The following is a 27,998-nucleotide window of genomic DNA, read 5'->3' as shown; positions in this document are numbered from 1 at the left end:
TAAGAGCCACCCATAAATAAATCCCAGGCATTTCCATCACTAAGCCTCAGCGAGGAGATTCCTCTTATATAGCAATGGTCTTTGAACAATCATCATGAAAAAAAATAGAGGCAGATGTGACAGAACTCAACTTTTAGCTATGTATGCTTTCCTAATGACAAAGGTATACAGAAGGACGCATAGGAAATATGCTTTAAAGAGAGATCTCCTTTGAAAATAAACGGACCACCAGTTTGTTCATTAGATCTTGTGTGGGTATGAATAATTACTTTATAGCTGTGACGGTACATCCCAATGTGCCTGGAATAATCCCAGTTTATTAAGAGCATTATTAACCATTTTCAAAGTGTCCTGGATTAGATAATAAATTACATGCTCAATGGCTAGCAAGGTTGTGTGACGCAGTTCTGATTAAAGAAAATATTCATTGTTCAAAAAGCACGTGCGAAGATCCTGTCATCTGTGTCTTATTACGAGCGTCTTATCATCGCTTTTGTTTAATTAAGGTGGTTCCGTTTAGAAGTCAGTATTTGACAGACATTACCGTTTTGGCCAGTCGCAATTTTTTCCATCAACAGTCATGTTAATAAGATGTCCAAGGCTATTAATAACACTGGAAATGATCACCTGTCTGGGTTTACTGGTTCCTAGTGCTGGGCTATGAAACTTCACGTACATAAACCCATAGGATGTTTAGATGGTATGTACAATAACCTTGCCAGAGAGAGAATGGGACCACCTTTTAGAGAGACTCCGAAAAACTCAGCTGACCTTCTCAATGTCACACCACAGACAGCAAGTAGTTCATTCTTATCTCATTATAAAAATCTACATTCTTTCCACGCCGGCCTCCTGCTTCCCTCTGACCATCGTCCATCTTCCTAAACCTTTCTTTTGGGTAGGAAAACAGCATTTGTTACTCTGGAAAAGAACGGTAAGCATCTCAAACAATGCTTTTCCATTCCTTGGGCAGAGAAACAGCATGTATGCATTTCTTACTTTTGAAAAAAAAACCTCCGACACTCTTTCGACATTTGGGTAAAAACATCTATTCCTATCAGAGTGCTAGTGAGTGGTACTAGGGATGTCCTGCAAGCAAAAAGTAAATGGCCACCGCACAGTTTTGCAGAGGATGGTAGCCCGTGCAAGATCCCTGATAACAATAAACCAGGTCCCATTTAAAACATCTCTATGGCCCTGTAGAATCAGCAAACCAGGCACACTGCGCTCCATCAGATAAAAGGGGGTCTGTGGCGCCGAGCTTCACACTAACTCATTCGTGGAATGTAAACAGACTGGCTTGGAGATGCTAAACTGCTTCTTTTATTTCCAGGCCACAACTCTCACAGCCCTCTGTTATCTTACCAAGATTTTTTTCTTTTTCACGCTCAGCAGCAAAAGGTAAAATTAAAATTGTTCAATGAGAAAAGTTCTAAAAGCAAGCTATTTTTTTCTTCTTTTCTTAAAATAAAAGAATAAAGGTGTGTATAATTCCCACAGTACTTTTCTAGATTCACAAATGGGCCAAATAGATAAGAGATCACTGTGTTAAGCTGCTTAATACCAGTTTGGCGTTAAACGGGGGAGAAAATCGATTTCTTTTGAAATCTAACCTTTTAAGTCACATCACCACCGTGTTGTGCAGGCAGGAGGACGCTTTGTTATTCCGCTGAAGCAAGGACTCGCCCAAAGCCCATTGCTTTGTTCAGAAAGCAACGCCCAGAGCTGGTGATGCTACCGAGGGACGCCCACACTGCCCTGTTTGAAAGGGCTGCTAGCAGCAAGCCCTGGTCCGTGGCTTCCTTTGCCCACCTCTTCCTTAGAATGGACCTTTCGTAAAACATCAAGAAACAACATTTCCGGTTTCAAACACCAGTAGCCAAGTCAACTAGCCAGAGGCTTCTGAAAAACATTCAGAGAGGCATGCCACCCTTGCTGTGCAACACGAACGGAAATCATCCCACAAAGACCTGGCTCCTGGCACCGACGAAAAAAGAAAAGGAAATCAAGAAGGCTCTAGACTCTGAGGCTTTTTGTTGTGTTTCATCCTAAAAACCTGACGTTTCCAGTACTTTATCGATGCTCCCAAATGCCCAACTTTGCAAACATCTGTGGGTGATGTGCATTTCTAAATTAGAAGGTCACCTACAACTCATCCCCTTACTCCGGGGTCTTCTATAGGTGAATGTGTTCAGTAGTGAATGAAATACAATGCTCAAAACAAAAGTAAAACCTCAAGTTGAAAATAAAATATTCTTAGTGATACTTGCCTGTTTGGAGAAAACATTTCAGCCCTGTTTCTTATTTGAAACAGGTCCGTTGGTCCATTTTATTTTTCATAGCTTTTACCATAACCATCCTGTGACATACAGATCTCATTCTCATAGCCACCCTGCTGTAAACAATTTTCTGCATCCTCTCAATGCATTTTTGCCTTGAAAACCAACGTTGTTACACAGGCTAGGAATATTATTCATGAACTGACTGAGAGCAGGCTAAACCACAGAAGAAGGTAAGCTTCGAAATATTAACTTCAAAATATGTTATTTATTTTTCCAACCCCCAGTTGGGGAAAAACGAAGTTAACACCGAAACAACGGAGAGCTGCTCTTGAATTCCTATGCACTTGGCCAATGTCCTTTCATCATAAATCATAAAATTTACATAAAATGAAAAACCATCAAATTACAAAATTCAAATAGGAGTATTCCATCTCCCGTAAATACAACAGCCATGCAACTCTTCAAGATACAACAGACACAGACAATGCATTAAGCAATTAAGTAAAAGATTTTCCGACAAACGATTAACTGATTAACACACCTACAAAACCACAAAAGAAAGCTAATGTCTATGGCCGTTATCGACCATTACCAAGTTATCACCTATTACCAAATGCGTTATCAGACACGTCTCCAAACTGTGTTCATTCCACAGGGTTATGTCGGCTAAGCCCACAGCAAGAAAAGTGCTTTCAATAAAGTATCATGTTCATCTGATCACCTTGGAGGCTGCATTTGTGTGAGGCGGATCCTAGGAAATGAAATTCCTGGATTAAAAAGTGCAAACTTTGAAAAGCAACAACAACAACAACAAAAAAAACAGATGGCACTGCGTGAACGTTAAGGGACAAATATATCTTGCAGCATGAAGTGAGCTCTGTGTAGTAGAGATTTCTAGGAATTAGAGTAACACAGTTACTCTATCAACGAGCCCCAAATCAAAAGAATCAACGAGCCCCAAACCGAAAGCAGAGCTTCCTCATGGCCTCCTGTGCGGTGACCAGCAAGACGGAATCACTCACCTAGAATCCCCAAGCGGTAGTTAACTGTGATCACGATGACATTGCCGTAGCTCGCGAGAATACTGCCGTCAATCATGTTGCCTGTGCCCTCCATGTAAGACCCGCCATGGATGTACACCATTACTGGCTTCTTACTGTTCTGATCATGGATGTCTGGAAAAAAAAGCCAAGTAAGGAAACACAATAAAACATCATGCTGATTAACCAATGCTAAGTCAAGGGCAAAGGACGTGGGGGACTTTTCCTAGTTTAGATTGGAATCCATCGCATGGCCCCTTTTTAAATTAGGTATGTTCTTGGTAAGATGGCCTAAGGAAAATGGTCCATGTTGTTATATTTTCTACTCATAGAAATGATGCAGGCATTGGAAGGAACGTGTATGCAGGTGTAGGTTTCTGTATGTGTGTACAACACTAAATACTCAAGGATGGAGATGAAATACATCTTCCCTAAAGAGTGCTCAAACCCTACAAGGGCATCTATTACCAAATATATTTTTATCATCTAAGTAAGTGTGAATTAAACGTCAAAATGATCATTTATTTTTACTGTAACTTCTATCTTCAGTCAAAGAGGAGCTTATAGATTCATTTTCAACTTAACAACGAGAACATAAAACTAGTCATGAAACTGTAAGCTCTCAATACAGGGCCCATGATGACAAAAAACAAATAAATGGTTAAAAATGATCAACAGGACAGAAATGTGTAAAAACAAAACAAAATGTCCAAGCAAGTGTTTTTTCTCTAATTTACTGATTGCAGTAATATCCCAACTTAAGTGACAAAAAAAAAAGAAAGAGAGAGGAGAGCTGGGATAAAAATGGCACAAGATTCCAACCTCAAGATGAAAGTGTGGCAACGCTACATATTTTTACAGGGAATATAAACTCCCATCGTGCTTTGCAACCAGAGCACCCAGAGTCATTATTATTTTATTTAACAATGATGTGAAAAGCCTATTTTGCAATGTTCTGTGACAACAGAAGTTTGGAGACCATATGTCTACTTGTAGAACCTACTTTCTGAAAAGTTGTGATGAAATAACTAGTTTGGTGGAAATCATTCCTTGGGCTTTTTTACCTTGAATGCTGAAGAATCCTGACGTTGATTCTAAGGATTTCTGGATATTTATGTATTGCATATACATATATATGTGTGTGTCATTTAAATATCTGTATGTCAGAAGAAAACCAAATGTATCCATGTACATTTATTTTCATTTTTTCTTAAATAAAAACTTTTTTTCCCTAATTCATGGAGACACTTTTGAACTATCAGAAAGGAATTTTAAGGAAAGAAACCACCCTTTGGATGGTGACTGCATATAAAATGAATTACGATCATGATCTCAGAACAGGCTCCTGGGCGCCACCACAGGGCATCCCGAAGGCAAAAGAAACCCAGTGGTCACAGTCAAGTGCAGAAAAAAGTGTCAAGCTGCCCCTGTGTCTGCAGATATTTAATCTGTCGCAGAACACTATTTTCTCCTGTAAAACTTAAATAGGGGGCTTCCCTGGTGGCGCAGTGGTTAGAGTCCGCCTGCCGATGCAGGGGACACGGGTTCGTGCCCCGGTCCGGGAAGATCCCACATGCCGCGGAGCGGTTGGGCCCGTGAGCCATGGCCGCTGAGCATGCGCGTCCGAAGCCTGTGCTCCGCAGCGGGAGAGGCCACAACAGTGAGAGGCCCGCGTACCGCAAAAAAAAAAAACTTAAATAGGAAGTAAAAATCATTTTTTAATCCTTCACTCATCATATGCTCCGTGGAATTTTTAAATAAATCACCGTCCCTCCAGGGGTCTGGCGTTTTACACTATCCACCCCTCTCTCTGGACTCTGATTTGCTGTGTTAGCCCTTATTTATGTTACCATTCTGCAGTAGGCGGCACGCTACTCCACTGTGAGAAAGGAAGAAGTTGAGGTTTTGAGGGCTGCTTTACGGGGTTCCCTCACAGAAAACGTTAGGTTAACGGCTCTTACCTCCAAGACACAAAGAACAAGGTTCTCATGAGGTTGAGAAAGAAATAACCAGATGCCAGATTCGTGCAAAGTGAAGAAAATGATCATAGTTTCTTGGTATTAAAGGAAAACTAGATGGAAAAAACTAGAAGGAAAATTACTGTTAACAGTAATAAAGGTTGACTGGTGAGCACTGGGAAAACAGATCCTAACGGTCAAAAGGGAATAATACACTGAAAAGCCAGAAAAAAAGCAAGATGCAAACTAACACCCGTAGTTGGCTATACAGGGATACGGATAAAACTACAGGTGTCCTGAGGCCTCATAAAGGAGAAGCTAGCTGCGGATTCAGGTGCAGGTATGATACTCCAAGGCCATCAGAAGAACTTTCTTAGAGGGTTATTAGAAGCAGGGAGAACCCTATGAACGCAGGTTAAAAAAAAAAATTAACTAACAGTAGTGTTGAGAGAACCGCGGGCACGAGAAAGCAACGTAGGCAAAACCTCTTTTCTCGTAGAGCCACTGATTCATGAAAAAACTCCAAGAGGGCAGGAAAACCAAGCAAGTGACGCAAAGGGACTTTGAAGGCAGTTTTGCTTCCCAGCAAGGAGAGCTCCCCACTGCACTTTAAACTGCCTTTCAGCTGGAGGACCATAGGCCCACCAAGGGCCTTCAACGTTTTAAGGTAAAGAAACGGAGATCCATGCATTTTGCTACTCAGATGGGAAAAACGTGTTTTCACCCAGCCTACACAGCCTTAGAGCCAGCAAAGGCTGACTTGAAACATGTTTTGTTTCTTTTCTTCTAAACCATTTATTCTGCTGAAGGAAGCAGATACAACGTGCTAATGATGGTTCAGATGTCATGTTAGCTTCCATCTTCAAAAAAAAAAATCACTTTACTTGTAGAGTATAATCTGTCAAACAATTTGAGCTCCTTCAAGAAGAAACTCTCCACAACATTTTCAGGGAAAAATGTTCTTAAAGCAGCTGTGGTGTGAAGACAAAGATGCATAGAGCTAACTTTTTGAAAAATTTCAGTTCCATCCCCCCTTTTTTTTTCTTTAAAGCTGATAAAAGGCAGTTCTGAAAGAAACAGCTTCTCTTTAAGACACTTTTTCATGTATTTTACTGTGAGCCAGAGAAGATTCTTTGAAGGCCCCATTTTGGAATCAGTATGTTTGAAAAAAAAAAAAACCCTAAAACCAAACAAAAACAGAAATGCCAACCCCCTGAAAAGTTCTACTGAGGTGTCTCACCGTCCACAGAAGAAATTAAGAAGACCAAAGCTCCAAAATACAAAATTATAAAATAACATTCGGAAGGAAGAAAAGAAAGCATACATGCATGTTTTAAAATTTCACTTTCTCTTCTTGTGACCAAGCCAAAAAAAAAAAGAAAAAGAAAAAGAGTTTCCTTGTAAATTGCATTTTGTTACTCACTTCATACTGAGAAACATTTATACATGTTCTCCCAGGTGATTTGCAGTCATCTACACGGTCATTGGGATTAAAAATGACAGTGGTTTCCAAACAAGAAGAAAATAAAGCACACAAAAGTGTACTCACTTCAGATAAGGGAGGAAAAACAGGTTGAAATGAAAAAAAAGAAAAAAGAAAAAGAACGAAAGATATAAAATCATGCACCAAGGTCGAGCTTTGAAAAAAAACAAAAAATACCTTCATCTTCACCACGGTCATTACTGGTTATATCATCAGCGTTTTTCTTTGTGTTGGCTCCTGGTGTCATATTGAGAAGGAAAATAAAGGGAAAAAAGAGAATTCAAAAACAACAGGTTTGCAAAAAAGTTAGAAGAAAGAGAGATACTACCCCAGTAAAAGAAAAAAAAATAATGTCATACAAAAAGTTGAAATCTGTTACATTTGGATTTCAAAAACATGAAATAGGGAGATGCAAAATGCATACAAACATAAATATGTCAAGAAGAACAAATTCAAAATGTTACTTGCAAAAAATGTTAGATACTCTGTGAAAATGCAGTTTGGGGGTTAAAATGATACTACTGCAAAAAAAAAACTAATGTGAGTTGAAAAAAAAAGAAAATTATTTTAAAAAGGGTTTCCCACATTTTATAAATAAATGCATATGAAGTATTCAAATGTTCCTCTAGTTTTAACATGTTATAATCTAGATAAATTTTTGAAATGTCACTGATACAGTTTGCTTAGGAAATTCCATAATGTAAGAAGAAACACATTTAAACAATAAACATGAAAGAACTTTAATCAAAATATCTTAAAAGCAACATTAGTTTCATGCATAAGAACTTAAAAGCACAACACTTACAAAAATCAGAAATGTCACTACTTTATTTAAATCATGAAGACTCACCTATCCCCAGTAGCTAGAGAATACTTCACGTTATTTATTCCTTTTGTCAACTGTAAACAAACTACCACTTTCAATAAGTATTTCTGAAGTCAAGATAAAACAGTATAAATAATTTTTTCTGTGTTTGAAACACTTATTAAATATTGCTTGAATGTTATTGCTATTTGTATAAATAAATAAATAAATAAATAAATAAATGAAGTCACCTACCTGGATGACCTGAAACATAAACCGCCTTGAAATTTCCATGTAGGCAAAATGAACAGAGGGTCCCTTAACCACGCCAAAAAAAAAACGGAAAAAAGGTAAAAAACAAAACTCTCCTATGCGCTCCGTATGCAGTGTGCCATTTTGGTTTTTCTATTTTCCAGATACAAGAAGCTAAAACATTCAATACCACTTGAGGTGTTTAATTAGCTCAACTGCCTTCTTTCTATAGACAGGCACAGCCCACAGGTATGCCTATGGCAGTTCTGGATAACTCAAATTGTGGCCATCAATTAAAACGGTCTTTGCCTTCCTCCACGGATACATGGGTTAAGGGAGAGGAAATGTAGTCACTATCACCCACAACACTTGTAGCTGGAAAGCCTCCGTCAGTTCTACATACCTCAGAGGGGCTTAAACATATTTTGAAACCAAGATCTGACGTTGCTGGTTTTATAGCTCAATACGGGTTGATTATGGTCAATTTCATGTGGATAAACAAGTACAAGCAGTGATGGTAGGTGGAAACCTGATCCCTCGTGTTTGTTGATTTTTGAGATTTAAATTTTCCCACTGTAGACAATTTCAAGTTACCAATCTAATCTAAAGTCATTGACAAGAGCTTGGAAAAGAAATGCCCAAGACCCTTTGAAACTCAAGCCTACTACCAGTTTCACGTCATCTACTTGAAAGTAGAATGAAGTCTTCTAGGAAACCACCTGTTTTCCTTACAGCACGTTCAAGTCCCATCTTTTAGAAAGTACCATGACACAAACGTGTCTGCCTATTATAGTCATCAGCTTAACATGGAAATCAATTCACGTCCAAGAATTCCACTGTGCTGAAAGAACTTAAAACAAACTAAAAAAAAAAAAAACTCTTCAAATTAGCTCCATTGTCTTTTGGGCTGTTTTGGTCAGAGTTTATCAATATAAAACTGATTTCAAAGCTATCTCATGGGCTGAATTTATGGCAGAATCATGTTAAGAAGCGTATAAGAAATGCCCTTCCCAGAGAAACAGGCTACACGGATGACACAACTAAAATCCTTCTCATTTCTGAAAAACATTTCAATTTTTTGAAGATTTTCTAAGTTTGTAGAGAAACAGGTCACCTCTTTCATAAAAAAAGAGAAGACACTAGAAACATAAAGGTGTAGTCAAAACACATGCAATGGATTGGGGAGAGAAAATGTTGTCTGATGAAGCTGATTCCCTCGCAGAAAATGTGTCCCTTTAAAAAGTTTGACCGGGGCTTCCCTGGTGGCGCAGTGGTTGAGAGTCCGCCTGCCGATGCAGGGGACGCGGGTTCGTGCCCCGGTCCGGGAGGATCCCACATGCCGCGGAGCGGCTAGGCCCGTGAGCCATGGCCGCTGAGCCTGCGCGTCCGGAGCCTGTGCTCCGCAACGGGAGAGGCCCCAACAGTGAGAGGCCCACGTACCGCAAAAAAAATAAAATAAAAAAGTTTGACCAACTCTGCTGAGCACCAGCCTTCCCACAGCAGTCGGCATTAAGAAAGGTCTTTAATTAGGACTCCATACCTGGACTTTGCCTTTCCCACGAGCCTGTCCTAATATCCCTGCCTTCTTCTGGATTTTCTTCTTATAAAACTCTTCTGTCTTCCCAGCTGCAGCTGGAAACTCGGGCGCATGATCGCTGGACTGGCTCAGACCCAAACAAAGGCCATTCTGCAAGGTCTGGGGTGAGTTAAATGCCAGAGCTCTTTCCCAAGACCCAATTCTCAATGTCCTCAGGCTCACCATCAATGCGTGACATTTGAGTCATCTGAAATTCTCCCCGGGGCAGGAGGAGAGGCAGTATTCAAGGAGACTTCCCTCCAAAGATGGAGGAAGACGTTCTGAAGATTGACAATGCTTTGAAAATTGGTATAACCTAGATACGTCACTGATTAAATGGTAATCCAGGGTAGTCTCTTTGACTCTTTACCAAATTCCTTTGTTCAACCAAGTGTGATTTTTAAGGGCTCTACTGAGGTATAATTTTCAATCATAAAATCAACTCATCAAGGTGTAAAGTTCAAGGAGTGTTTTTTGAGTCAATGTATGGAGTTGTGTAACCATCAGCATAATCCCATTTTAGAATATTTCCTTCACCCCAAAATGACTGCTGGTGCCCAACTGCCGGCATTTGATGTTCCTAACCTCAGTCTCACTTAGTCAACGAGTGACTTAGTCTAGATTTGCCATTTGTGTGCATTTCCCGTAAATAAATTCATAGAGTGTGTAGTCTTTTGTGTCTTGCTTCGTTCACTCAGTATAACGTTTTCAAAGTCCGTCCGTGTTGTAGCATGCATCAGTATTTCCTTCCTATTACTCAAACAGATGAATAATAGTCTACTGTATGGCTACACCGCATTTTGTTTATCCACTCATCTGCTGACTGACACGCCGTTTGTCTTATTTCCACTTGGTGGCCAGTATGAATAACGCTGCTATGAACATTTATATGCAATATTTTTTACGGATGTATATCTTCCTGGGTGTATATCAAGGAGTGGAATTGCGATGTCACATGGCGCATTTATGTTTAGTACTTTAAGAAACTGACAGACTGTTTTCCAAATCAGCTGCATCACTGTATATTCCCATCAGCAGTATATGCAGGTTCCACTTTCTCCACCTCCTACCCAAGACGTGTTATTATCTGTTTGATTATATGCATCCTAACAGGTGTCAGACGGTGCCTCACTGTGGTTTTAATTTGCATTTCGCTAATGACTTAATCACGTCAAGGATCTTCTCCTGTGTACTATCTTCTTTGGCGGGATGTCTATTCAAATATTTTCCCTGTTTTTTAAATTGGGTTCTTTGTTCCTTATTCTTGAACTGTAATTATATTTTTTAGAGACAGGTCTTTTGCCAGAAAGATGATGTGCAAATCTTTTCTCCCGGTCTGTGTCTTCTCTTTTAATTTTCTCAGTGGTGTTTTTTGAAGTGCAAAATTTTTTAATTCTGATGAAGTCTAACTTACCAACTGTTTTTTTTTTAAAGCTTGTGTTTTTGATATCACATCTAAGAAATTCCACCTAGTGAAAGGCCCTGAAGATTTCATGTTTTTTTCCTAGATGTTTAAAAGTTTTACTTCCTATATCTTTCATTTATTTTGAGTCAATGTTGGCATATGATATGAGGGAAGGTTTGAAATGCATCCTTTATTCAATTGTCTCAGCACTACGTATTGAAGACACTCTTTCCTCAGTGAATTGCTGTGACACTACTCTTGCGAGTCAATTGCATATAAACGTGAGGGTTTATTTCTGGACTCTTTAATTATATCCCCTTCTATATTTCTATTTTTTAATATTTATTTAATTTATTTATTTAATTTATTTATCTGGTTGCACCTGGTCTTAGTTGCAGCTGGCGGGCTCCTTAGTTGTGGCATGTGAACTGTTAGTTTTGGCATGTGGGATCTAGTTCCCTGACCAGGGATGGAACCCGGGCCCTCTGCATTGGGAGCTTGGAGTCTTAACCACTGTACCACCCAGGGAAGTCCCCCCTTCTATATTTCTATCCACATGAGTACCCTACTGTCCGAGCTTTAGAGTACGTTTTGAAACAGGGAAAGGCAAGTCCTCCAACTTTCTTCTGCTTTTTCAAGATAGTTTGGTTTTTCTAGGTGCTCCGCCACTCCAGGCAAACGTTCCAATGAGTTTGTCAACGGAAGCAAAAAACACCTACTGAGATTCTGATGGAAATTATTTGCCACACTACAATTTTAAATTAATTTTATAGAGCAGAGTCTAACCCAGAAACATAATTAGATATTGCCTTTAATGTTCTTTGTATATTGAATTTCCCACCCTTTTGTTCTTTTTTCCGTAAGCTGCTGCAATATTTGTTCTCTCAATTATAACTAATTAAATGGCCTAAAAACCAACTGAGTTCTCTTGAGTATCTCATTTAGTTACAATCATGAACTATGTAAACACAGGTGTTGGAGGACACAGGGAAAAAGATTCTGCTGTAATTTATTCCAGAGTAAACCCACCCCGCAGCTGCTGAAAAGGCATTTCAAAGTCCAGACAGGCCATGAGTTTTCTCCTGGTCCCCAAAAGACCAGAACAATATTCCTTTACATCTAATAGTTAGCATCTCCAGCAAACCTCAGTGGGGAAATGGCTCTAAATATTAAAGGGAATACTGAAATAACTTCAAACAAATACATTCCGTTATTAAAATTTAAGTATGATTTTATAAATAAAAGATCTCAATGTCCCAAGTCCTGAAGGATGTTCATGGTTTTTTTATACCTGTTCTTCTGATGTTCCCTTTTAGTGCTTTATCTACATCATTTTCAAAAGTCAAACTATTTAAAACAGTACTTTGTATCATAAATGTAATAGGAACCCTTGGTAGACAATTCGGAAAACGCAGACCGACCAGAGTCAATGAGAAAATAGAAGTCTATGGAAAACTTCTAGATGCTGCAGTTAACATTCTGAGGCAGGAAACTAATTTTATAAATGTTCTTTTTAACATACATTAAGTTATAGCACCATCAAAGTATGCAAATCATGAAATAAAGTCACCAAAGGTGTTATGTGATCACGTTATCTACTCAATATAAAGAAATGACAGAACCCCCAAAAAACCTTTCCAATTATTGCTCTTAATGCAAGATATCCTATTAAAATGTATTTATCAGCTCATATTTATTATTATTTTTTTTTGGTCCCTTCCAAGGGCAAATTCCAAGTCCTTCTTAATCTTGTTATCTCAAGGAAACATCTTAAAAAGAGCCTGTCTGGCTAAATGCATTGTTTTCCATACAGAGGAAGTTGTATACTGGGGTATGGGAGAGAGAAATGCTTTCTTGGCCATCACAGATGTGATGGATTAGTTAGTCACTGGGCCACAGAGGACTACTTCTTTAATGTAACCAATCCTGGTAGGAGACCAGCAAGCAATTAAGATACCCTGGGCTCACTCCAGCAATGAACTGAATGGGACCTGCCCCACCTCAAGCTGTCCTCATTAGTTTATTCACTGGTACACCCATTCCTCCTGCAAACATGTACTGACACTGGCCCCGGCCAGGGGAGGAGAGGCAGCTGAGGCAGACACACCCATCCTGAAGGAGGTCACTCCTATCGGAGATCGACTTGCACAGGATGACTCCGGATGGGGCTGATGAATGTCTTCATTCATTTACTCTCTTGGTTGGGAGTTGTCTATGATGGGAAGGTGCTTGCTTGCTGAGGACGTGGTGGGTACCAATAAGTAAGCATGCACGGGTGAGCTAGGGTGAGGGCTCCCTTTCTATAAGCAAAGGAGGTGGGCTGCTCTGAGTGGGAGGGGAAGGGGAACAGGGGCACTCAAGACCCCAGGAGAGGGAGGCAGGGCAGGAACCCACTGGGATACCTCTTCTCTCACCCCTGCACCTTGATGATGGGCTGTAACAGAGATAAACACTTGTGGATGGAGAACGTCGCCTGCCGTATCAGTAAACAAAGGATGCTGCAGCCATCCGGCCCTCAGCCACTGGCATCCAGATGGGATTCAGGATGGAGACAAGTTGGACACTCGCCCAAGACAGTTAATGGGATATCAAAGGAATGACTTCAGTCAGCCCAGACTCTTGCATTTTCCCATACATAGAAAAATGCTAAATCCATTAACTTGAGATGTCTGGTTTTCATTCATTAACAGTCATCTTTTGATGCTCTGACTACCTGGTCTTTGCTGCAAAAACTCCTATACATCCAGGCTCCTCCCCTACCTCTCTGGGGCAGCCCCTCAGAGCTATCTGAGTTGCTGTGTCTCACACTTAAGTTCTCAGAAAGTCTGCCAAAGAAAACGTAATTCTCAACTTTTAGGTTGTGCGTTTTTTTCAGTCCACACTCTCCACACATAAATCATAACATAGGCTCTAACCTCCACGTTCACATTAATTAGCACAGTGAATCTCAAAGACAACATGAAACATTTTATCTGTGGGTCCATCCAATGTATGTGCCGCTTGAAAACTTGGCACCTACAGAAAAGTTCAACTTCTGCACTTGAAGAAATCAGCATAGCTGACCTACTCCTTCATGTTTGCTTCTCCCTGAAATCAGAATATCTAAACAAGACCAAGTTACATGACTAACAAAAATATGTGTACATCTGGGAAGCCTGTCTAATGGAACCTTCAATAAAGTGATTCCCTGAAACCAGCATTTGGAATGATTTATCTCTTTTTTTTTTTATACATGCCATGGCAATGCAGGAAGGTCACGTTTGTGATCAGCCCTGAAGGCCACTCTTTCATAACGTGGGGGAAGGGTTTTGGTGACCAGAAAGCCTTAGAAAAAAGGGGAGTATACAAGGGGAGTATATGGAAATTTATTGCCCGAAAGTCAGCAGCAGAGTTATACTTTGAAAAAAAAAAGTTCAGAAAGCTATCTCTGAATTTGAAGATCTCTGCCCCAGAATATATAAAGAGATAGAGAATCACTGAGTTATAGGATGTAGTTGATTGGCAAAAGTTCCCCAATTTTACAATCCTCCCTGTGATTTTGTGAGTTTGTGTTCCCACCATTTGGATCTTGAAAGGTTTTATGATTTGTTTTCCCAACAGAAAAAAAATGATGATGGACCAGTTCCAAGCCTGGGACCCCAAGGTCCCCATACCTGTGGAGTTCATAGTCCACGTGTGTCAGTCAAGCACAGATGAGCATCCTTGTTGAGAAAGACCTTGCCCAGTGGGCACCTGTGACTTGCAAGCTGATCCCAGACACAAGAACCTCCCAGCTGAGGACACTCAAGATTTCCAACCCAAAGCACCATGCACGAAATAAAGGATGATTTAAAAAGCTGAGATTTGGTATACAAACAGCTCATACAACTCAATAACAAAAAACCAAAACACCCAATGGAAAAATGGGCAGAAGACCTAAATACACTTTTCTCCAAAGAAGACATACAGATGGCCAACAGATGCTCTGAAAAAGAAACAAGGGCTTTTTTCTACTCGGGAAAATCTGCATCAGGCAACACAAAGCAAATATTTATTTAAGAAGAATCTTTCTAGAAATACAAATAGACAATAGGCACATGAAAAGGTGCTCAACATCACTAATTATTAGAAAAGCACAAATCAGAACTACAGTGAGGTATCACCACACACCAATCAGAATGGCCATGACCAAATGTCTACAAACAATAAATGCTGGAGAGGGTGTGGAGAAAAGGGAACTCTCCTGCACTGTTGGTGGGAATGGAAATTGGTGCAGACACTATGGAAAACTGTCTGGAAGTTCCTCAACAAACTAACCGTAGAGCTACCATATGATCCAGCAATCCCACTCCTGGGCAAATATCTGTAGAAAACTGTAATTCGAAAAGATACATGCCCCCCAGTGTTCAAGGCAGCACTATTTACAATAGCCAGGACATGGGAGCAACCTAACTGTCCATCAACAGAGGAATGGATAAAGAAAATGTAGTACATGTATACAATGGAATATTACTCAGCCATAAAAAAGAAGAAAATAATGCCATTTCCAGCAACATGGATAGACCAAGAGACTGCCATACTAAGTGAAGTCAGAGAAAGACAAATATTGTATACTATCATTTATACGTGGAATCTAAAAAATACTACAAGTGAATCTGTATGCCAAACAGAAACAGACTCACAGACACAGAAAACAAACTTGTGGTAACCAAAGGGAGAAGGGGATAGGGATAAACTAGGAGTACGGGACCAACAGATACAAGCTGCTATACATAAAGCAGAAAAGCAACAAGGATTTACTTTATAACACAGGGAACTATATTCAGTATCTTGTAATAACCTATCATAGAAAATCATCTAAAAAATATAGATGTTTATATATATATACTATATCTGAATCACTTTTCTGTACACCTGAAACTAACACAATATTGTAAATCAACTATACTTTAAAAGAAGAAAAGGAAAAAGAGAATTCTGCCGCGTAATTCACCTTGGATTGTCATTGCAGGAAAATTAAAGGTGCATTTTTGTGATCACGGTAAAAATAGGTCTAATTCTTTCTAACATTCTGGCACTGCGAAATGACTCCCTGCAATAACGGGAAGTAAGAGCAGTGGGTTCTTTTTTTGGGTGGGGTACGTTTTCTTTCTCTCTGACTGGCTTTGGAAGCAGATGGAGAAAAATATGAATAATAATTTTCCTTTCTTGTTTAGCTGGAATTAGGAGGCACTGATTTCACACTTTGCCTGGTAGGAATCAAAATAAATCTAAAACTTTATAGGTGTTTGATATATGTCTATGCTTCTTATTAAAATCTCAGGGCACTGCACAGACTTCCATAAGCTTTTTTTTTTTTTTTTTTTGGCTGCATTGGGTCTTCGTTGTGGTGCACGGGCTTCTCATTGTGGTGGCTTCTCTTGCTGCAGAGCACGGGCTGTAGGAGCGCGGGCTTCAGTAGTTGTGGCACGTGGGCTCAGTACTTGTGGCGCACGGGCTTAGTTGCTCCACGGCATGTGGGATCTTCCTGGATCAGGGCTCGAGCCTGCGTGCCCTGCATTGGCAGGCTGATTCCCAACCACTGCGCCACCAGGGAAGCCCCCATAAGCAGTTTTTGTTATGAACTGTGCTACTGAAATATTTCTGCTCAGATAGACAGATCCAATTAGATTTACATCAATCTCCCCCAAGTTTATTAGCACTTTTACCTGATAGAATGTATTCCCCCTAACAGTCTCTGTGAGTTTGAGATTAAATGACAATGTATTTAAAACTGGAACTAATTTAGTATTGAATTATGCTTGACGTTTTTTATGCATCTTTATTCAGAAAACGCGCGTTGAAAATGAAATTGGCTTTGGTTTGCCCTGAGACACCTCTTGAAATATAGTTATACTAAAAAAAAAAAAACAATAAACCTGTGTGTGTGTGTCAGAGAGAGAGAGAGAGAGAGAGAGAGAGAGACAGAGAGAGAGAGCGAGACAGAGCGAGAGAGAGAGAGAGAGAGAGAGAGAGAGAGAGATAGAATACACACACACATTCCTGCCAAGAGAGTCTGGAAGATTTTCAGTGGTTTTCCCAGTGTTAACTGTGATCAAAAGCTTCTTTATGTAGCCAGAACACACACCACTGATAATGGGTGAAAGCTCTATGTGAGTTTTTGGTGTGGAGGGCAAGAATTATGAGGAACTGGAACCTTCAGCTTATTCTCCTTTTTCTGTCTAGGTAAAAGAATAAACTGAAAAAGATAGATATGTAAGTATGTATAACTGAATCACTTCGCTATATGCATGAAACTGACACAACATTGTAAATCAACTGTACTTCAACAAAATAAATAAATAAAAGAAAAGAATAAACTGTCTGCCTCAAAAGTGGCTTGTCTATCTTTACCAGGCAAATCACTCAAGGTGTCTTTGGCTTTCCTTGACTCTGCGTCTAACATGGGGACCTAGCAGGCAATCATGTCCTCAGAATCAAATGAAGTCTAGATTTGTACAAAATCATCCCACTCTTCAATGCCTGACCCTGTGGAGCCAGAAGATGCAAATGATATGACCCCAGTTAAAGGCCCCAAGAAATATATACATTTTTAAGAAGCACAAAGTCACTGAGGAGTCTGGAATGTATGATCGTTATTACTTCAGATAAGGACTACGGCCACTTCATCCACTTTTGAACTTAGCTGACTGGCCACCATAGAGCTGTCCCTTGTTCTGCTCAGTTAGAAACTAAAGGATGTACTGATATAAACAACAGAGATGTCAACCAGAAAACAAACTTAAGGGAAATGACTCTCAACCCTTTTCTTTTTCTTTTTTTTTTTTGGCTGCGTTGGGTCTTCACAGCTGCACGCGGGCTTTCTCTAGTTGCGGCGAGCGGGGGCTACTCTTTGTTGTGGTGCGCGGGCTTCTCATTGCAGTGGCTTCTCCTGTGGAGCACGGGCTCTGGGTGCACGGGCTTCAGTAGTTGTGGCACGTGGGCTCAGTCGTTGTGGCACATGGGCTTAGTTGCTCCGCAGCATGTGGACCTTCCCAGACCAGGGCTCGAACCCATGTCCCCTGCATTGGCAGGAGGATTCTTTGCCACTGCGCCACCAGGGAACTCATTCACATTCACTCACACACACACACACACACACACTCACACACACTCACACACTCAGCCATGTGCACACACAGACCGGCACACAGCCTCCTAACGCCCCAACATACACCCATCAAAGAGGTCGTTTTAGATCAGAAATGTGTCTGGTTCCCCAGCATGCTTGGTATTTGTAAACCAAAGCCAATGTGACGGTTTTCCCTTAAAAGTACATGCCTCCTTTTTGTTTCTGTTTGTTTCGTTTCTCCTAATTTTGTTTCTGTGTTATAGAAAATTAACATTCCTGTACTTGGTACTAACTACCATGTGACTGGAGTGGAATAAAAAAAATGGGAACATCAACACAGAATATGAAGTACCCAAATATTTATGGTGACTAAGCAAAACACTACCAGGAGTACACCCTAAAATAATGAAGACTAGGAAAGCATCATACTCTTTCCTTTAATCCAATCGTCAGGAACTTTCTGAAGGGGGAGCTTAAAAGAATCACTTAACCAGAAATACCTTGCCTAAGAATCTACTGGTTCCCTAGTAAGATGTGAACACTGCCTTGCGCACAGCCAGTGATTCGTAAGCGCTGCCTTGCGCACAGCCAGTGATTCGTAAGCGCTGGCTCATGAGTGCCAGGTGGTGGTGTTTTAATGTCTCCCCAAGTATTTACTGCATGTTTCTGCCTCCCAGATTCTCTTACTAGATTCTGAGGCTGTGAACCATCTAAATCTCCCTCCTGGGACTCACTGTCTAACTTTGAAAACCTCAGAACACCCAGTGCAAGTAGCAGCAGCTGTATGGAATGCACCCCAGGGTCTACGCCACAGGAGGAAACACCCCTCGATTCATGTGTTCCAGCAATGTTTCGTGGGTGTCCCTGAGGACACTATGTGTTGCATGACAATTACATGGGCGTGTCACTTATATGCCCCACAGTCCCCAAGGATGGCAGGTGTATATAGACTCTTTCCTGTGCAACCAAAACCACTTAGCAGAGGAAGACCCTGATCAGGGAGGCGCCAACACAGTGCTGTGTTAGCATTAAGCGCATCATAATCACTTGTTTTCTATATGACTCAAGGCTGATCACATGGAAGGCAAGATGTTTTTTTAAGCAAAATCCCATTTGGATTTTAAATGCAAGGTATTTTCAAAGTATTTTCATGGATATCGTACATTGGGATGCTCAAAGCGTCTTTGGGAATTACAGACGAAGGTCTGTGATCTGCACTTTTTGCTTTCTTTTTTTTTTTTTCTCATAAACTTAGATTTTAGGGGAGTTTCACATGTCAAGAAAGATTGTAAAGACAGTAGAGAGAGCTGCCATATACCTCATACCTCTCTTATTAACATCTGGTCCATGTGTGATAATGAGTGAGCCAATACTGAAATATTATAATTAACTGAAGTCCATACTTTATTGAGGTCTCCTTCATTTTTACCAAATATCCTTTATTATTTTTTTTCTGTCACAGGACCCTACATTCTATTTTAGTCATTATGTCTCCTTAGATTCTTCCTGGCTATGACACCTTCAGACTTTTCTTGTTTCTTCTGACCTGGACACTTTTGAAGAGCTCTCACCAGGTGTTTTGTAGAATATCTCACAATTGGTTTTTGCTTTTTTTTTTTCTTGACGTTTTTCATGACAAGACTGGGGTTGTGAATTTGGGGAAGGAAGCCTGGAGGTCAAGTGTCCTCATCGCATCATATCAAGGGTGCATGCTCTCAATATGACTTATCACTATGAATGTTAACCTTGATCACCTGGCCAAAGTCACATCTGTCAGGTTTCTCCATCATAAAGTGACTCTCTTTTTGATACTGAGCTGCATGAGCTGCCTGTATATTTTGGAGATTAATCCTTTGTCAGTGGCTTTGTTTGCAAATATTTTCTCCCATTCTGAGGGTTGTCTTCCCGTCTTGTTTATGGTTTCCTTTGCTGTGCAAAAGCTTTGAAGTTTCATTAGGTCCCATTTGTTTATTTTTGTTTCTATTTCCATTTCTCTAGGAGGTGGGTCAAAAAGGATCTTGCCTGTGATTTAGTGTCCATGGACAGATGACTGGATAAAGAAGATGTGGCACAAATATACAATGGAATATTACTCAGCCATAAAAAGAAACGAAATTGAGCCATTTGTAGTGAGGTAAGATGGACCTAGAGTCTGTCATACAGAGTGAAGTAAGTCAGAAAGAGAAAGACAAATACCGTATGCTAACACATACATATGGAATCTAAAAAAAGATGGTCATGAAGAACCTAGGGGCAGGACAGGAATAAAGACGCAGACGTAGAGAATGCACTTGAGGACATGGGGAGGGAGAAGGGTAAGCTGCGACGAAGTGAGAGAGTGGCACTGACACGTATACACTACCAAACGTAAAATAGATAGCTAGTGGTAAGCAACCGCATAGCACAGGGAGATGAGCTCGGTGCTTTGTGTCCACCTAGAGGGGTGGGAGAGGGAGGGTGGGAGGGAGATGCAAGAGGGAGGGGATATGGGGATACGTGTATACATAAAGCTGATTCACTTTGTTATACAGCAGCAAGGAACACACCTTGTAAAGCACTTATAGTCCAATAAAGATGTTTTAAATAAATAAAGCGACTCTTTTCTCCTCCTTGAATTTTAGAATCTCTGAAAGGCAGTCAGCTTGCACAGTCAAACCCGAGAGGCAGAGATTCAGGCTCCAGCGCCTTGAGGGAGAGGATCTCCATAAATCATTTGGAATGCTTCTGCACGGGAGGGGTGTCTTCTCTCCCCAGTGGTAGGGAGAATCATGTCACCCTTTCCTCAAGAGATCCACGCCCTAACCCCCAGAACCTGATAATATGATATGATACACAGCAATAGGGAATTCAATTTGCAGATGCCCTTAAGGATGATAATCACCTGACCTTAAAATAAGGAAATTTCCTGGATTATCCCAATGGAATCCCAAGAGCCCTTTAGAGTGCAAGGTGAAGGCAGAAGACAATCAGAGTTAGAGAGAGACTGGAAAATGCTAAACTGTTTGGTGGGTTTTATTGTTGTTGTTTGTTTTGTTTTTTGCAGATTAAGGAGGGCGCCTTGAGCCAAGGAATGCAGGTGGCCTCCATAAATTAAAAAAAAAAAATCAAGAGATAAATTTTCCCCTATATCCTCTAAAGGAACTCAATCCCACTACACCTTGATTTTAGCCCAGTGAGACCCATTTGGACTTTTTCTTTTTTTTTTTTTTTGCGGTACGCCGGCCTCTCACTGTTGTGGCCTCTCCCGTTGCGGAGCACAGGCTCCGGACGCACAGGCTCAGCGGCCATGGCTCACGGGCCCAGCCGCTCCGCGGCATGTGGGATCCTCCCGGACTGGGGCACGAACCCGTGTCTCCTGCATCGGCAGGCGGACTCTCAACCACTGCGCCACCAGGGAAGCCCGAAGCTTTTTTATTTTTTAATAAATTTATTTATTTATATATTTAATTTTTGGCTGCGTTGGGTCTTTGTTGCTGTGCGTGGGCTTTCTCTATTGCAGCAAGCGGGGGCTACTCCGTTGCAGTGCACGGGCTTCTTATTGCCGTGGCTTCTCTTGTTGCAGAGCACGGGCTCTAGGCGCACGGGCTTCAGTAGTTGCGGCACGCGGGCTCAGTAGCTGTGGCTCCGGGATCTAGCGCGCAGGCTCAGTAGTTGTCGCACATGGGCTTAGTTGCTCCGTGGCGTGTGGGATCTTCCCAGACCAGGGCTCAAACCCGTGTCCCTTGCATTGGCAGGCAGATTCTTAACCACTGCGCCACGAGGGGAGTCCCCCGTTTGGCCTTTTGACCTTGAAAACTCTAAGATAAATTTGTGTCATTATAAGCCAGTAACAGTGTGGTCATTTGTTACAGCAGCAATGGGAAACTCACATTTCCTGTTTATTTTTTCAGTGATTTAGGACCATATGGGATTGTAGGTATGTATGTACGGGATTGTATGTCTTTTACTACAACAGTACTTAATTTTGTTCCTCAAATTGTTCTAGCTTTGGCCAGTCAGAGCGCTTTCACCTGGTTTCGGTACCCCTTCAACATACCCCCGTCGCTGTGGGTGTCTTCTTTGTTTTTTAAGCACTGCCTTGCTTCCTGGCACGATAAGATGCTCCAGGATCATCTTGTATCTTTTCTGCCCCATTTCTAGAATCAGACATTTCTCCAAGGAGTTCCAGATCCTTCTATGTGACATCTTTATTTTGTAGGTCAAGAAGGTGAAGGAGATCAAATGAGGATGACTTGCCTAAAAGATGCTAGGACTACTTGGTGACGCAGCTAATATTTACATAACAGGCTTTACATATATAGCTGGGTCTACGATACATGCTAGCCAGTTACAGAGTGAAAATTACCACATGGCGCTCCTTACCCACACCGTACTGGTCCTCCTATTGCTACGACGGTTATTTCAGTAGGACGCTATGGTTGACTAAATTGCCATGTTGGCTTAATACATGCAGGGCACTGGTCCATATACTTTGTAACCATATGCAAACTTGTCAGCAACTATTGTTGCCCCAACCATAGAGAAGAGACAACTGTACCCCAAAACAGATACGTAAGTTGGTCCAGGAAATCAACTCGCCACAGTCTGGGGATTCAAACCCAGAACTCAAACGCATCCTGGCAAGGCAACGTCACCATTTAGCAAAGAGTGAAAAGCACTGTATGCAAGGTGGTAGGTTAGTCCGTGACAAAGCAATTTCTGTTTTGCTCCCCCAAATACTGGGTTGGCCAAAACCCGAACGAACTTTTTTGGCCAGCCCGGTAAATTATGACCCACAGATGAAAAAGCCAACGATGACATCCACTGGTCTAGTAAAGAAAATGAAAATTATATCTAAATAACTATGTAGATGAAGGACAACTCTTGTTCTGGGAAAGGCAAGAACCAGATGTCGGAATTTGAGTTTCAAAGGAGGGATGGGGAGGAAAGAGTACATGCAAAGAGACCCTTTTGACTAGAGGTAGAACTCTTAATCATCAGAATATCCTTTGTCAAGGAAAGCCCATTCTTGAGGCAAGATTGTGGCACTGAACTTGAAAAAGAACGCTTGTGTTTTGAATACAGTCCTAGTTGGTACCGATAAAGAGATTCCTAAGCTCTTCACGCCACTGCCCCCAAGGACTCAGCATCTACATAAACAGTAGATCACAAAATGTGACCCAGCTTTATTAAACACAGTCCGATAATCTCTGATTTATTTCAGTTTTAATATCCTTATATATTTACATTAGCATGATAATTAGCATGATATTGCTTCAGAAAATAGTACTGGGTGGGGACTGCAGGATGGGATTTTCTTTAATACAAATTAATCCCATAGGCTTAATGACTCTAAGCCAATCAATCCCTTCTATTGTAAGTCCATAAAGCATTTGCTTCAGGCCAAGACGTAAGCTTACTAACTCCCTAGGTATTTGCAGATTTACGCTAAATGAGTTTCGTTTTTGAAAGCATGATATTTTGAGACCACAGACAAAGTCATTGCGAGCCTAATGATTTCATTTCTTTGGTAATTATATGCAATTTCAGGTACTTATGAAAATCTCTCCAGGTTATGGATTTTGGTTATTACTATTCTTACTTATCCAACTGAAGAAATAGGGAATGACTAAGTCCAGCTCAAAATATTTAACAGCATGATGTGAGTCAATAAGAAGATGGTAAATAGTGTTAAAATATATTCAGTTGCCATCCTTCACCAAGAAAAGCCATTCTCACTCCCATGATTACATCTGCTTGCTGGTCAATATCCTAACCAGCTTTCACGATTTGGATGAAACTTCTCTGCAGGAACCTCTCTAAAGAAGTGACTTCCTAGGGACTTCCCTGGTGGTACAGCGGTTAAGACTCTATGCTTTCACTGCAGGGGGCACGGGTTTGATCCCTGGTTGGGGAACTAAGATTCCACATGCCATGCAGAGCACGGTCCAAAAAAAGAAAAAGAAGCGACTTCCTGATATGGTGCCCAGGTAGCATCCTCAGATGCAAATTCCCCAACTTAAACACTCATGAAAACAAACAAGAAGATCTGAACGTCACAGCAAATCCACAACGGCAGAAAATCCAAGGCTGCTTCTGGTGGGTTTTCTATGAACCCATTAACGACACTGCAGAGAATTCAGTCTACTGCTCAGGAATCTTCTGATGGCATTACGACACTGGGAATCATTCTATAAACCTTATAGGAAATCAATCAGTGAATCATTGAAATCTCCTCTCCCCCCGAATTCAGCCACCTATCACAAAGAATAGTGTGTGTACAAACCGCAAAACTGGGGAGATGTGCTCCTACCTCAGGGGGTTGACTGGTCATTATTTCAGGAAACCTCACTGCAACATCTGTATATATATACCTTCAAATTAAACAAATTTTACATCAACCAAAACAAACAGCAAAGAGGTAGGGTTGGCGCATGGAAACGGCCAGCTGCTCACTGCTGCACTGTTGGACAATTCAGGAAAAGTCTTAGATGTCCAGTGAAGTTTTTCACACACTCAGCAAGTACAGAGTATTTGAATGTTAACACGTACTGAGATTGTCTTAGTAAGGGACCATACTGCCTGGAGATGAATACCACATTAGAAATTTGAGAAGGAGTCAGACAGATCAACAATTGCAAAGGGTCTGCATTTCTAAGGAACCCCCAGGTACGTGTGCAGGTGCTCTGGGACCACCCCCACTGAATGACGAGGACAGCTGGACCCTTGGCAAAGGAAAGGACCGTTCACATCTATACCCCTTCTGTTGGCAGACACCTTATCTGGGTAAATCCTGACTTACTCCAAGATGAGGAAAGAGGAAAAATGAAAGACAGTCCGTGTTTTGTGTGGAAATAAAAGCGGTGCGGAACAAAAGATAACCACAGCCTTTGGAAGATTCCATGGGAACATTTAGATAACCGCTTGCAGTTTTTCACGGAGCAAAATAAGATGCAGTTTCCTTGGTTCAGAGGCATGTAAAGGGACCAGTATGAGATAGAAAGAAAAGGCTGAGGTGATAAAGGCTGATGGGAAGGAATAGCAAGTGGAGTGAAGGAATTAAAATCCACTCTTTGGGAGGAAAAAGGTGCAGATATGTACCTTAGATCTGAATACAGGGAAATGGACACCAATATACAATATACAGGAACCACATCGGCGTTCCCTCAGGTGTAAAGACCTTCAGAGTCTCCAAACACAGAAGATCCCATTGGATTTTTCCTTCTCTACCCAAAACGTTAACACAAATGGCAACAATGAACTAGAAAGTAACCTCACACATGGTGATGTCCTCTGGCGACCAGTTTGATAAACAACACAAAACGTTAAATTGAACAAAAAAGAAAGAAAAGTATGTTGTAATCCAGTAAAGAGTTAGGGTTACTCTACAAATGTTGAAGACCAGATCCACAGGAAGAAATGTAATACTTCACTTGCTGTCAACAGTGGAAGGAGAAAAGTCAAACGCCAAGCAATGGAATATGGTCAAAGGAGAAAAAAGTATTTGCAGGATGGCAAACAGCATCTGATACAATTAAAATATTTAATGAAAGGATCAGCGGGTCGGCAATATCTATTTTGACAGGGAATCCTTTTTCAATCCAGTTAGTAAGGAGCTGATGTTACATTGCAGGGAACAGGCTTTGGGAAAGGCTGAATTTTCTGAAAATATTCAAGAGGAAGAGTGATTCCTGCCTAAGATTATCTAACCAGAGAAAAACAATTTAGATCATCAACTAAGTAAGTTAGAATGGATGACTTCTTAGTTCTAACTGGATGAATACAATACACAAAATCAACTTCTATACATGTGAATATTAACATGTTTAGAAAGAAATACTTTACGTAGTAATAATAAACCATCTAGTAATAACCTTAAGACGTATATAACACACTGTATAAAATATACAAAATTATGAGAGATACAAAAGAAGACTTGTACACATGTGGAAGCATTCAGTGGCAGAAACTGAGTAACAATATTAATATATTTTCAAAGTAACTTATTAGTAACAAAATTTTGGGGTAACTGAACAAAATTATTCTAACGTTGATTCTAACAAAACTTGCAAGTGTGAATAATTTTGGCTCAAATGAGGTATAAGGTTTTGCTGCTCTCATTATATTATTTATTGTACTATTACTAATGCTACCATGAGTATGATAAAGTCTTTCTTTTCAAAAAGTACCATTAACTAAATATTTGAAAAGAGAGAAATATAAAAACTTCATCGTAAGATAAAATTAATTCTGGATTAATTAACTATTTATTATGTAAAAAGACAATGAGCATGTTTGTGAGACGATAACGGTTAGGTTCGTATTCTGAGCTGAAATACATTTACTAATAAAGAGAGGCAGCACTTGGTAAAAATGATGTTTGTGTTACATATATGCACAAAAATGATTACGTAGCTTTTACAGTGACATTCTTTGAAAGCGGCCACGAGTGTACACACACGCACACACACTTACAGAATGTATATACACATACATATATAGGCATATACTTTTATCACGTACTAAAAATTATACAGGAATACCTTGTTTTATTGCACTTCACTGTTTTGTGCTTTGCACATACGGCATTTTTCACAACTTGAAGGTTTCGGGCAACCCTGCATCATCAAGTCTGTTGCACCAGTTTTCCAACAGCATTTGGTCACTTTGTGTCTCTGTGTCACACTTTGGTAATTTGTTATGGGGATCTGTGATCAGCGATCTTTGATGTAGCCATTGTAATTGTTTGGGCATTTTTCAGCAATAAGTTATTTGTAAGGTCGGTACATTTTTTTAGACATAAAACTACTGCACACCTAATAGACCACACTATAGTGTAAACAGCACTTTTCTATGCACTGAAAAACCAAAAAACTTGAGTGACTTGCTTTATTGCATCATTCATTTTGTTGTGGTGGTCTGGAACCAAACCCACAATATCTCCGAGGTCCGCCTGCATATTTATAGGTATACAAACCTATGTGTACGTGTATATATATAAATATATATTATTTAAACATAAATGATAGGGACTTCCCTGGAAGTGCAGTCTTGAAGAATCTGCCTGCCAAAGCAGGGTTCACGGGTTCGAGTCCTAGTCCGGGGAGATTCCACATGCCGCGGAGCAACTAAGCCCGTGCGCCACAACTACTGAGCCTGCACTCTACAGCTCGCAAGCCAAAACTGCTGAGCCCGCTCGCCACAACTAGAGAAAAGCCCGCGCGTCTAGAGCCCGTGTTCCGCAACAAGAGCAGCCACCGCAATGGGAAGCCCGCGCACCACAACAAAGAGTAGCCCCCGCTCGCCACAACTAGAGAAAAGCCTGCGCAGTAACTAAGTCCCAACGCAGCAAAAAATTAATTAACTAATTTAAAAAAATAAATAAAAATAAATGATAAAAGCAAATGTTTATAAAATGTATATACATTTAAATAAATAATTGAATCACTCAGGAAGTATGTATATAACCATATATATTTGTGCACACACATACATATGTATACATATATATTTAAATAAAGATTAGCATCACTTAGGGAATATACATATTTATATATATTTAAATTTAAAATATATATATATGGTCAGAAAAGGAAGGGACTCAAAGAAGAAATGATTTTGAGTGTTAGTAAGTCAGGAAGACAGCAAAAGGAATCAACCCGTAAAGAACATAAAACATAAGAGGGAGGATGCAGAAGGAAGACCCAGATCTGTGTGGAATTAAGGTAAAGACTAAAGACCATATTCCTGAGATTAACAGCCCCATCATTTCCAGAATAATACATGAAAAGAGGTAGACGCGGAGACCTAGCCTGGTAACGTTCTTCAAAATTAGTGACGCAAAGAAAACCGAACAGAATGACAAGGGTCCCAGAGAAGAGCACGAACAGCCTCCGTGCGATGGCAGCCATCTTTGGAGGCATCCGTCTCGACTGCACGTCCCCGCATCCCTAGTCGAGGTGGGCCACGTCAAAGGCTATGCTGGCCCTCCCTGCCCCACTCCCACCCCCGCACTTCTGGCTGTGATGTGAGGGTCAGGCGTGCAGACACCCTGGGATACTCATTTTCCCAAAGGAGCCGGCCAGTCAGAAACACGCAGAGAGTCATGTGGGTACAGGTGCCATGAGG

The 27,998-nt window shown here is 40.6% G+C and overlaps 1 protein-coding gene across 4 annotated transcripts in view; it reads right to left on the bottom strand.

Annotated features, from left to right (window-relative positions):
- NLGN4X (neuroligin 4 X-linked) overlaps positions 1 to 27,998 on the bottom strand; it is a 275,127-nt gene that overhangs the window by 125,319 nt on the left and 121,810 nt on the right. For 2 of the 4 annotated variants that reach the window (XM_060137207.1, XM_060137208.1), the window contains exons 2-3: positions 6,941 to 7,000; positions 3,305 to 3,457 (exon numbers count right to left, since the gene is read on the bottom strand). In XM_060137207.1, coding sequence (XP_059993190.1) covers positions 3,305 to 3,457; positions 6,941 to 7,000 — 213 coding nt within the window. The remainder of the gene's footprint in view (positions 1 to 3,304; positions 3,458 to 6,940; positions 7,001 to 27,998) is intronic. The other 2 variants (XM_060137209.1, XM_060137210.1) reach the window with 1 other exon arrangement.

The sequence above is a fragment of the Lagenorhynchus albirostris genome, chromosome X (genome assembly GCF_949774975.1).
Source record: "Lagenorhynchus albirostris chromosome X, mLagAlb1.1, whole genome shotgun sequence".
In the NCBI taxonomy this organism is placed as follows: Eukaryota; Metazoa; Chordata; class Mammalia; order Artiodactyla; family Delphinidae; genus Lagenorhynchus; species Lagenorhynchus albirostris.
This window is presented reverse-complemented; position numbering and strand designations above follow the sequence as displayed.